This window comes from Canis lupus, chromosome X (genome assembly GCF_011100685.1).
Source record: "Canis lupus familiaris isolate Mischka breed German Shepherd chromosome X, alternate assembly UU_Cfam_GSD_1.0, whole genome shotgun sequence".
Taxonomy (NCBI): domain Eukaryota; kingdom Metazoa; phylum Chordata; class Mammalia; order Carnivora; family Canidae; genus Canis; species Canis lupus.
This window is the reverse complement of record NC_049260.1, coordinates 92,797,422-92,809,134: the sequence shown is the minus strand read 5'-3', so window position 1 is coordinate 92,809,134 and position 11,713 is coordinate 92,797,422. Positions and strand designations below refer to the sequence as shown.

Sequence of the window (11,713 nt, the reverse complement as noted above, 5' to 3'; positions counted from 1 at the left end):
GGGCCTGATCCTGGGGTCCCGGGATCGAGTCCCACATCGGGCTCCCTGCAGGGAGCCTGCTTCTCCCTCTGCCTGTGTCTCTGCCTCTCTCTCTGTCTCTGTGTCTCTCATGAATAAATAAATAAAATCTTAAAAAAAAAAGAAGGAAAACCCTTAAAAAAATACAGACAGACAGAGAGATTTACCTATTCCACCACACTCTCTCCCGGTACATTGTTTTGTAATATTCAGATTGAGGCCTTGCTTTAGGGATGGTTTTTTTTCCTCCACACTAAGGGTTTTTTAAAATATTTTATTCATTTATTAATCAGAGGCAGAGACACAGGCAGAGGGAGAAGCAGGCTCCCTGAAGGGAGCCCGATGTGGGACTCGATCTCGGGTCTCCAGGATCACGCCCTGAGTCAAAGGCAGACCCTTAACCGCTGAGCCACCCATGCATCCCAAAACCTCAGGATTCCTGGTAAATGATACCTTTTGCACAACTTTTTAAAATAAAAAGTAATTATTATTAACAATTTATCAAAAAAATTTTATTTATTATTTTTAAAGATTTTGTTTATTTATTCATGAGACACACACACAGAGAGAGAGAGAGGCAGAGACTTAGTATGAGGGAGAAGCAGGCTCCCCCCAAGGAGCCTGATGTGGACTCGATCCCAAGACCCCGGGATCATGACCTGAACCAAAGGTGGATGCTCAAGCACTGAGCCACCCAGGGGTCCAAATTATCAAAATTTTAAAGAGAGACGGAATCTGATCCTTCACTTACACAACTGGCCACTCCTTACTCTTCTCACCATGATTTTAGTTAAACACGGTTTACAAAAACCTAGGTAGCATCAGGCTAGCATTTCCCTGCTTGATTGTTTTTTAAGAATTTTAAATAAATAAATAAATAAATAAATAAATAAATAAATAAATAAATAAATAATTTTTAGGGGCGGCCCCGGTGGCGCAGTAGTTTAGCAGCGCCTGCAGCCCTGGGTGTGATCCTGGAGACCCGGGATCGAATCCCACATCGGGCTCCCTGCATGGAGCCTGCTTCTCTCTCTGCCTGTGTCTCTGCCTCTCTCTCTCTCTCTCTCTGAATAAATAAAATCTTTAAAAAAATAACTTTTTTATGATTCATTTTTTTAAGGGCAACCTGGGTGGCTCAGCGGTTTGGCACCTGCCTTCAGTTTGGGGTCTGATCTTGGAGTCCCGATATCAAGTCCCACATCGGGCTCCCTTCGTGGAGCCTACTTCTCCCTCTGCCTGTGTCTCTGCCTTTCTGTGTCTGTCATGAATAAATGAATTAAAATCTTTAAAAATAAATAAATAAATAAATAAAAAGAGAGATAGACCCACTGAGTTTATAGCCCCGCAACTAGGGCAGTACTGTAGACCATGGTCTTGGTGGTGATTCTGAACATGGAAATGCCCTTAGCCCTTCACAGCATCTCGGAAATCCACAGGGCAGGACTCGGTCACTTGCATCTTTCTTTTTTAATATTTTATTTATTTATTCATGAGAGAGAGAGAGAGGCAGAGACACAGGCAGAGGGAGAAGCAGGCTCCCTGCAGGGAGCCCGATGTGGGACTCGATCCCAGGACTCCAGGATCACACCCCGGGCTGAAGGCGGCACTAAACCCCTGAGTCACTCGGGCGGCCCTACAGGTTTTATTTTTAAGTAATCTCTACACCCAGGGAGAAGCTTGAGCTCATAACCCTGAGACCTAGAGTCACAGACTCCATGGACCCTAAATGCTTAAAAGAATTTAGATTGAGCACCTGCTTGAAAGAGAGCTATCAGCTTGGATAACTACAGTAGAATAACTAGAGGTGGTTGTCCCTCTAGCAACCTCCAAGTCCTGTTTTTATTTGTTTGTGTTCTACTACCCACCAGGCCCCTAGGATGTTGGCCTACTATGCTAGGGACTAATGCTGCATGTAGGGAATCTCATCTTCAATATCTGTGAGGGACTGAAAATGAAGAAGCTGTAAACATATGTCAGCAGTCCAGATCCCAAAGCACAGCCAATGGCTCATGGTGTCAGATTCCAAATGCAACTGAACAACTGTCAGATCATATCCATATATAAAGGGAGAAAGGGGGATCCCTGGGTGGCGCAGTGGTTTAGCGCCTGCCTTTGGCCCAGGGCGCGATCCTGGAGACCCGGGATCGAATCCCACGTCAGGCTCCCGGTGCATGGAGCCTGCTTCTCCCTCTGCCTGTGTCTCTACCTCTCTCTCTCTCTCTCTCTGTGACTATCATAAATAAATAAAAATGTAAAAAATTAAAAAAAAAATCTTAAAGGGAGAAAGGCGCTGATGTTTGGTGAGCAAGAGTGAACACCATGCCTTAAATCTGGGGTCGCTTAGTGCTGAAACTGAGTGAGAAACCTTGATTGAAGAGCCCTTGGAAGGAGAGCTGTGTGCAAGAAGCTGAACCCTTCAACCCTAGTGAGCATTGCCCACACCTGGAAGGCTCCAGGCCCAGGGGAGTGCATGGCTGCCTAGAGCCTGAACTTCTGTGGGATGAACTCTGCATGCTCTTTCTTGCGGGGTAACCCCAATGCTCTGGGCTTGTGTTCCCTCATCTGTAATATGAAGGGAATGGACTGGATGCCTGCAAAAGTCTCTCACAGAAGAGAGACTACTGTGATTTATTCCTTTAACTTGGGTGTCACCTAGAAGACAAAGAGGTACTTTCTTTGGAAGAGCAGCATAAGATCGTGAGACTGGTTCTCTTTTGTTGCTGAACTATTACAGGGCCCGTGAACATTTGTTTCACTTGCCCAATGAAAGTAGCTTAAAGAGAGTCCCACAAAGGAAAATGAGTACTAGTTTGCCAAGAGGAAGTAACTGAGACAAGGACTGGCTCTCTCCGGGACGTCTTACTGCCTTGGCTTACTGGGAGTGAGCAGAAGTCTCAAATGAATCCCCAAATAAAAGTAATGGCATGCAGCATTCCTAGGATGAGGGGCATGTTACCACAGCTCCTGACTCCCAAGGCGTCTACTCAAGGTTTGGAGAATCCCAGTCAACATCCAGGGCTACAGCAAGTCGTTCGAGGCCAAGTTCAGCTTACCTACCAGGAAATGCAGTGAAGGACTCTATTTTTGCTCCATTATTCCACTTCTAGGATTCCAACATTTCGTAGAGGTGTCACATCAGCACCAAATGACTGCATGGTACGTCGGTACATGCCTCCGGGTGCTCAGAGTGTGTCCAATTAGCCCGACACCCCACAATCAGAACTCTGGCATATATATTTCTGTTCTTTTGAAGGCAACTCAGAACAAACTCCATTCCTCTGTTTTGTATACATTTATAGTAATTATTATCGTTATTTAAAATGTCACTTTTCATATATGTTTGGAGGGACCACTTTTTTTTTAAATCAAGAGTCACATGCTCTACCGACTGAGCCATCCAGGTGTCCCTGAGCGACCACACTATTGTATTGATTTTTTTTTTTTAAGTAATCTCTAAGGGCAGCCTGGGTGGCTCAGTGGTTTAGTGCTGCCTTTAGCCCAGGGTGTGATCCTGGAGACCCGGGATCGAGTCCCACGTCAGGCTTCCTGCATGGAGCCTGCTTCTCCCTCTGCCTCTCTCTGTCTCTCATGAATAAATAAATACAATCTTTTTTTAAAAAAATAAGTAATCTCTAAGCCCAACATGGGGCTCAAACTCATGACCCCAAGATGAATACTTGCATACTCTACTGACTGAGTCAGGTGCACCCCTACACTCTTGTACTGAGAAAAAGAATTATTTCTGGTCCCCTCCTTGCCCCCCTGGCTCTTTGTTTCTAGTACTTGTAGTTAAAATAGTTGTCTGGAATTTTGATTGTCAAGTACTTGTAAGTTAAATCTCCCAAGGTTCTGATCATGTTTGTTTGAATCAAGATCCAGGTTACATAAATCTAATTTTAATCAAAAAAAGTTTTTTCCCGAAAATAGTTCATGCTTTCCTCCCACTTAATTTGACCATCAACCTTACCATTTTGAAAGTTAGCTGGCATGTGTCGTTTATTGTGGAAAACTGTAGAAAGCAAGACTACATCCAGAACTATTAGATTACATTAAAATGCTAAATCTACTGTACTACTTAAAGGTTGTACTTACAACTTTTCAGCCCCAACCAACATCTATAGGGGTGCTTGGCTGGCTCAGTCAGTAGAGCATGCAACTCTTGATCTTGGGGTTGTAAGTTTGAACCCTACAGTGGGTTATACCCACTTAAAAAATAATAAAATATCGGGATCCCTGGGTGGCGCAGCGGTTTGGCACCTGCCTTTGGCCCACGGCGCGATCCTGGAGACCCGGGATCGAATCCCACGTCGGGCTCCCGGTGCATGGAGCCTGCTTCTCCCTCTGCCTGTGTCTCTGCCTTTCTCTCTCTCCCTGTGACTATCATAAATAAATTAAAAATTTAAAAAAAAATAATAAAATATCTTAAAAAACTAACATCTACAAAGACAACCTATCTCAGGTCAATGAAGTTGTTGGTAGCTAGTTTCTTTTTCCTTTTTTTAAGATTTTATTTTTAAGTAATCTCTGCACCCGACCTGGGGCTCAAACTTAAAACCCCAAGATCAAGAGTTGCCTGCTCCACCGACTAAACCAGCCAGGCGCCTCATTGGTAGCCAGTTTCTAAAGATTTTTTTTAATAAATCAAAGTTATTTCCTTATATTATAATAATTAATTCTTGTCTATGCCTCTGGGATATTTGAAATGTACATTAAGAGAAATTCTCTTTGGGGGATGCCTGGATGGCTCAGTTAGTTTAAAGTGTCTCTGGGTAACAATAACATCCTCCTTTTTTTGTTTGTTTTTAAAAGATTTTATTTATTTATTCATGAGAGACACAGAGACAGGCAGAGGGAGAAGCAGGCTCCCTGCAGGGGTCCTGATGTGGGACTCGATCCCAAGACCCCGGGATCATGCCCTGAGCCAAAGGCAGATGCTCAACCACTGAGCCATCCAGGTGCCCCTCACAACTGATCACTTTTAACACAGAACTCCATTAAAGGAGCCTCACATTGCTAAAGAGTCCTTAAAACCAAAGGTTGAACTGAGAAGTATGCTTTTTAAAAAGTGGGCCTGTACTCGCTTCAGTAGCATGTATACTAAAATTGGAACAATACAGATATGATTAGCATGGCTCCTGCAGGTGGATGACATGCAAATTCGTGAAGCATTCCTTATTTTAAAAAAAAATGGGCCTGGCCTCTTCACCAACCCTTCATTTTTTTTCCTACACTTGGCAGTTTCACACCAAGAAGACAGCATGAACAAAGCAAAGGTATGACTGTTTCTTCAGAAGTTATTATTCTAGAATACTGCTCTGGAGACCATCTCCTTACTCATGCTTTGTTGTTGTTTTTTTAAGATTTTATTTATTTATTCATGAGAGACAGAGAGAGAGAGAGAAAGAGAGAGAGAAGAGACACAGGCAGAGGGAGAAGCAGGCTCCACGCAGGGACCCCGATGCGAGACTCGATCCCAGGACTCCAGGATCACACCCTGGGCTGAAGGTGGCGCTGAGCCACCCAGGGATCCCCCTCTTGCTTTGAACAGTAGTAAACCAATAGGTCCCTTTTCAGTGTTTAACAACAGGAATCAGGGTCCTCTCAAGGATGTGGAAGGTGACAAAATACTTTTGAAGGTATGATAGTCAGCTTCTCAGCTGGGGAAAAATTGATAACATGCTTCTTTCCTAGGCTGGTGGGGGTGGGAGAAAGAAAAGGGAGAAGAGCCTCTTTCTGGCCTTGATGGAATCTCTTATTTTTCTTTTTATTATTATTATTTTTTAAAGGTTTTATTTATTTATTCATGAGAAACATACACAGAAAGAGAGGCAGAGACATAGGCAGAGAAAGAAGCAGGCTCTATGCAGGGAGCACAATGTGGGACTCGATCCTGGGACTCCAGGATCACGCCTTGGGACGAAGGCAGACACTCAACCGCTGAGCCACCCAGGTGTCCCTGCCAGAATGGCTTCTATTCCTCAATCTCCTCCACAAAAAGGATAGGTAGTTAACAGAATTTGAAACATACTGGATGAATGTTTGGTGGCCACCCTCCCATAAATCCCTGGGTAGCCTCTTAGGTTTTCCCTAGATTCCAGTGTTCAACTTGAACATGTCAGCATGAGGGGAGCTCCTTTCCCGAAACAACACTATTCTTTCACTAGGACTCATCACACCTCATCTTGCACCTATTTGTGGTCCTGAAGGGGCAAGGTGGGGATGAAAATGGGGTGAGGGATGGAAGAGAAAATATATGGGTCAGTGCAAGCTTATCATGGGTACTTGGGGAGCTTCTGTGACATGCAGGGCCTATATAGTGATTCAGGGATGTCGCCACATAAAAGGAAGCCTCCTTGTCATTCTGTTTCGATGGCATTTCCTTAACAATTTACGTACATACCCTATTTGCCCCCATTTGGTACACAAAGACAAATGCATGGTGAATTCACTTCTTTATTGACAACGCAACAAACTATTAGAGGAGATATGGGTGGAAGGGGCAGCATAGTTGGCCCAAGTGTCAGTGACACCAAAAGAACCCATCTCCAAACTGGTTTCTGAACAAGGATGGCATTCTAGGGCCCATCCAACATGAGGATGAAAAGGTGGTTCAGGTTGGTAGGTGGTGTGTTTCTGAGCTTTGATGCCCTCTCATCTCTCTTATACTTGGCTCTCCTGTTCTTAAACCAAACCTACAAGCAGAGAGAAAATTAGCAAAATTTAGCATATCGAACACTCAAAGTCATAACAGAAAAAAACCCTACATGCAACCGTATATGCCTTCGAGATTTTTCGTGCAGCACCAAGAGAAGCTGTTTACTCAGGAAAGCTAACACCACATCCCCTCCCTTTAGCTCGTCCTCAGTGAGCACCAGCTACGTGCCAGGTTCTGGAATACGCTTATTGCTTTGTCTCTCTTCTCCTAATTTTAATATTCAAATTTTTTTCAGGTATTGCATGCAGGTCTAGCTTATGAGTTGCACTGGGTCCTTGCTGTTGATCCAATGCCTGGTAACAGGACAAAGAAAGGTCTGTATCCTGACAGCTGATCATTAGCTCTCCAGTTAGCTTCTGCCCCTCCTCACTGGAGAGAATGTCACCTTGTTTTGGGGACAATCTGGGCATTGCAAATAGAGGGCCCTATTTAAAGACATATTGAGGGGAATGGCTCCCTACTTGAAAAGCCTATCATCAGGATGAAGTAAATAATTAACAGGAGGAAATGCATTGGGTTTTTAGACAGATTTCCTTTAAGGATGTCTAAAAGATCATTTGTCCTATGAAACCTCTTGAGAGTTAAAAAGTAGTCTGGCAAGGAAGGCCTAGTCAAGGGGTCCCGTGGAGTTTGTGCTTGTCTAGCTGGGACATGAGAGCTGCTGAAGCCATGAACATTCCCTTGATTTTAGCCTGCAGTGTTAAGGAAAGTGGAGACCAACTTGACCCAAATTAACTAAAATGCTCACTGAGCGCACTGAAGCTCACTGAGCTTTGGCCACCCAGAAGTTTAAGGGAAAGAGACACACCATTGTCGCTGTTGTCAATTTGGCATGCTCCAACCTGCCCCACCCTACAAACCTTCCTGGGCTCAGGACCAGGTCAGCTCACTCTGCTCTGGCTACAGTTCCAGGATCCTGGAGGAGCCGCTGTTGTCCAGCAGGGCAGGTTATCCTAGGCGTTGCTACTCAACCAGGAGGTCCCAATCCCATCCCTTATTCTTCCGGCAAGAAGGTGGAACAGGCATTTTAGGAAGATAGTCAACAATAGTGAGGGTAAGGGGTCATAAAATGGCTCCTTTCTACATATCTGCCAACTACTTTTGCAAACAAACACAGAAACAAAACTGTCACACTTTACCATCTTCTTTTTTAAAAAAAGATTTTACTTATTTATTCATGAGAGACACAGAGAGAGAGAGAGAGAGAGAAGCACAGACCCAGGCAGAAGGAGAAGCAGGCTCCATTCCATGCAGGGAGCCTGACATAGGACTCGATCCCGGGTCTCCAGGACCACACCCAGGACTGAAGGTGGCGCTAAGCCACTGAGCCACCCGAGCTGCCTTACCATCTTGGTATCCTAGTTGATGTGGTTAACATTATATTTAAATCGTTTCAGAAGTTTCCAAACTGCACATTTTAAGTGACACAAAGGGCTTTCTCTCTCTGAGGCCTCACATTTGCTCTCCTACTTTAAGATTGGTGGTATTGGGACACCTGGGTGGCTCAGTAGTTGGGTGCCTCCCTTCAGCCCGGGGCGCAATCCTGGAGTCCCGGGATCAGGTCCTACATCGGGCTCCCTGCATGGAGCCTGCTTCTCCCTCTGCCTATGTCTCTGCCTCTCTCTCTCTGTCTCTCTGTCTCTCTGTCTCTTATGAATAAATAAATAAAATCTTAAAAAAAATATTAGTGGTATTTCTGCAGCATGAATACAGAACTTTGACAAGGGCAGTGTAATAGAGCTCATGGGCGGGGGGGGGGGGGGAATCCAAGTGTATCAGTGGTCAGATCTCCATAGACATCAGGTAAGTAAAGCCCATAGCTAGCTGTCGTATGGGCCGTACCCTCAATATTGGTTTCACACAACAGTTCTATTTGCAAAACAAAGGAGGAAAATCATGTATTAAGTATCTTGGGGAAAATTCACGCTGTATGGTTTGGAAATATATGAGAACACTTAGTTTTCTCCCTGATTTATTTCTTGTGGCTTATGTTCCTTTCAGAATGCCGTGGAGAGAGCACTATATAAACCCAGAAAGGAGAAAAAGCTAGTCACCAAACCTTGCATTTTTCTTTTCCTCTGCACATGCCTTATCAGCCTGAACAAGTGCTCCCAACCTCTTTCCAGTTTTTCCAATCTGAGCTAAGCCTGGGGCCCCAGTCTCTGGGGTTGGGATGCCATTACTCAACGGTCAGCTTTGTTGGGCTGCTTTTCAGATATTCCCACCACCAGAGCAGCAACTCCCCTTCTTAAAATATATTTTTATTTTTTTTTAGTAATCGCTAAGCCCAGTGTGGGGCTCAAACCCACGACCCTGAAATCAAGAGTTGCACGCTCCTCCAACTGAGCCAGCCAGGCACCCCTGTAGCAACTCACATGCACTCTGTAGCAAAGCCAATACATCCATCCTGATTTCCTTTCCTTTCTTTTTTGGGCAAATATCACTTTGAAATAACTTAAATGGGTTTTGGGGGGTCACCTTTTTATCCCATGACCCACAAATTAGTCAACAATGCCCGAGGGAATAAAAGTATTTAAAATTAGCACTGTGAATCTACTCCAAAATAAGGGACACCTAAACCTTAAACAAATCCCACAAAACTCAATTCTTTAAAATAGTATCACCAAAATGAAAAAAAAAATCCTTAAATGTTAGAAATCCTCAAGAGAATATTCACTTATACATTTAGCAGATTTGTAACACTGAATTTGTGTAGCATCTATAAGGCCTATTTTAGCTATATGTAATTCTTCTCTAACCTTTTTTGCCCTTCTTAGGTCAATTAATAATCATTCGATATTGGATTTTTTTTTTGCTTGTTTCATTCTTTTTTTTTATTTTAATTTTTTTGTTTTATTCTTTAGACAAATTTCCAAAGCTTGCAAACTCTCTCCCCATTCTCACCATAACAGGACTGTTCTAGCAGTGTTTTCAGGTTGATACATCAAAGTATTCCAGAAAATTAAACCGTAGAGCTGCCATTCCACACTGCTTTATCAAACACTTAAACATAATAGCAGGACGACCAGGTACTCCAGGTACTCGGACTTTGAAGCTGTCTCACCTCATCAGTTTCAGCACCAATAAACAGACTTTAGTTACTTATATAGTGTGTTCTGAGGATACATTTCTCCCTCACCCCACTGTTTGGAATCCACCCACTTAGCTAAGAAGTTATGTTTGGCTTTAATATAGTACAACGGAATCCTCTCGTAACTTGCTCCTCTGTGCATTAATTTGAAAATTTCTACAGCCAGCCTCAGCCCCAATATGACTCCACACAATATGACTCTAAAGAAGATGTTAGAAGGAGCTAAACTTTACTGAAAACACACATATACATATATATATGTACTATATAGGTATATGGATATACCTATCTATATGCTTGCTATATAGATACACACATATATATACTTAATTTTGTATACAGAATAGGAGAAGCAACTCATTTCTTATTTTCCTTTAAGAAATCATATTCTGGGGCACCTGGGTGGCTCAGTGGTTGAGCATCTGCCTGTGGCTCAGGTCATGATCCCAGGGTCCTGGGATCAAGTCCCACATCAGGCTCCCTATGGGGAGCCTGCTTCTCCCTCTGCCTATGTTTCTGCCTCTCTCTGTGTGTCTCATGAATAAATAAATAAAATCTTTAAAAAAAGAGAGAAAAAAAGAAATCATGTTCCCTCTGGTAATGGGAAATATCCATAAGCTAGAGTTCATATATCCCATTTTCTACCCACAAAGACCCCCTACAGTCAACTTATTTGCCAATGTTAAAAAAGACAACTGAAACACACCAACTTGAGAATGTCTAGGACAAAAGTGCCCAAGTCCTAAAGCCAGTTTTAGAATTGGCTGCCCTGCCATCTAGGTTTACTGACCTGCACTCTGATTTCAGTCACATCCATGCGTCTTGCAAGTTCCTGTCTGAGGAGAAAAAAAACACAAATGTTCAGTATTTGGAGTTGTGGATAAAAGGAAATGTATCCATATACATTTTATGCTTGTTTAAAAATATGTACCCTCCCCCCTCAACCCCCCCCACCAAGGGTGCCTGGGTGGCTCAGTCGGTTAAGCGTCTGCCTACGGCTCAGGTCATGATCCCAGGATCCTGGAATCAAGTCCCTCGGCAGGCTCCCTGCTCAGCGGGGAGTCTGCTTCTCTCTCTGCCCCTCCCCCCACTCATGTGTGCTCATGCTCTCTCTCACTCTGTGTCTAATAAATAAATAAAATCTTACAAAAAAAGACCCCCTTCAAGTAAACTTTTCTGTCATTCTCAGCTCCAGCCTTGCTTTATAGATAGTTTCCCCTCAAAATTTAAGGTGTCATCAACAACTCGGTACTCAAGATAAACAATTTTAAAGCACTATTTAAAAAATAATAATTAATGCAAAAAATCTATGATGAACAAATTATCACAATTTTACTTATTTATTATTATTATTATTTATTTTTTTAAGTAAGCTCTATGACCAACATGGTGCCCCTCCCTCTAAATTTTATTTATTTATTTATTTATTTATTTATTTATTTATTTATTTATTTATTTTTAAAGTAGGCTCTATGCCCTATGTGGGGCTTGAAGGCTTGAACTCAAAACCCCAAGATCAGTAATCACATGCTCTTTGGACCGAGCCAGCCAGGTACCTCCCCCCTCGAGATTTTAAATGAAAGGATCTAACATCCTCGAGATTTTAAATGAAAGGATCTAAGGTTGCAAGAGTACCTTATTCTCCTTACCCTTATTTCAATAAAATTTTATTTACAAAAAGCCACCAACACAGACAATAACTGAAAAAATGTATAAATTAAACTACATCAAAATCAAAAACTTTTGTAGATCAAAGTACAAAATCAATAGAGTGAAAAGGCAACCCATGCAATGGGAAAAAATATTTGCAAATCATATATCTGATAAGGAATTAATATCCAGTGTATATTAAGGACTACAACTCAATAAATAAACATCATCCAGATTAA

At 42.7% G+C, this 11,713-nt stretch overlaps 1 protein-coding gene and 1 non-coding gene across 12 annotated transcripts in view; one reads left to right on the top strand and one right to left on the bottom strand.

Moving 5' to 3' along the window:
- Nucleotides 1-5,091: 5,091 nt before the first annotated feature.
- On the top strand, nucleotides 5,092-5,198 carry LOC119868596. The gene has a single exon (XR_005386588.1). It is a non-coding gene; the product is annotated as a U6 spliceosomal RNA (small nuclear RNA).
- Nucleotides 5,199-6,453: 1,255 nt separating this feature from the next.
- Nucleotides 6,454-11,713, bottom strand: part of LOC481034 (homeobox protein Wariai) — a 34,913-nt gene continuing 29,653 nt past the window's right edge. For 10 of the 11 annotated variants that reach the window (XM_038588195.1, XM_038588197.1, XM_038588198.1 and 7 more), the window contains 2 exons: nucleotides 10,615-10,660; nucleotides 6,454-6,710 (listed from right to left, as the gene is read on the bottom strand). In XM_038588195.1, coding sequence (XP_038444123.1) covers nucleotides 6,594-6,710; nucleotides 10,615-10,660 — 163 coding nt within the window. In that variant the 3' untranslated portion in view covers nucleotides 6,454-6,593. Of the gene's footprint in view, nucleotides 6,711-7,593; nucleotides 7,733-10,614; nucleotides 10,661-11,713 lie in introns of all 11 variants that reach the window. The other variant, XR_005386413.1, reaches the window with a different exon arrangement.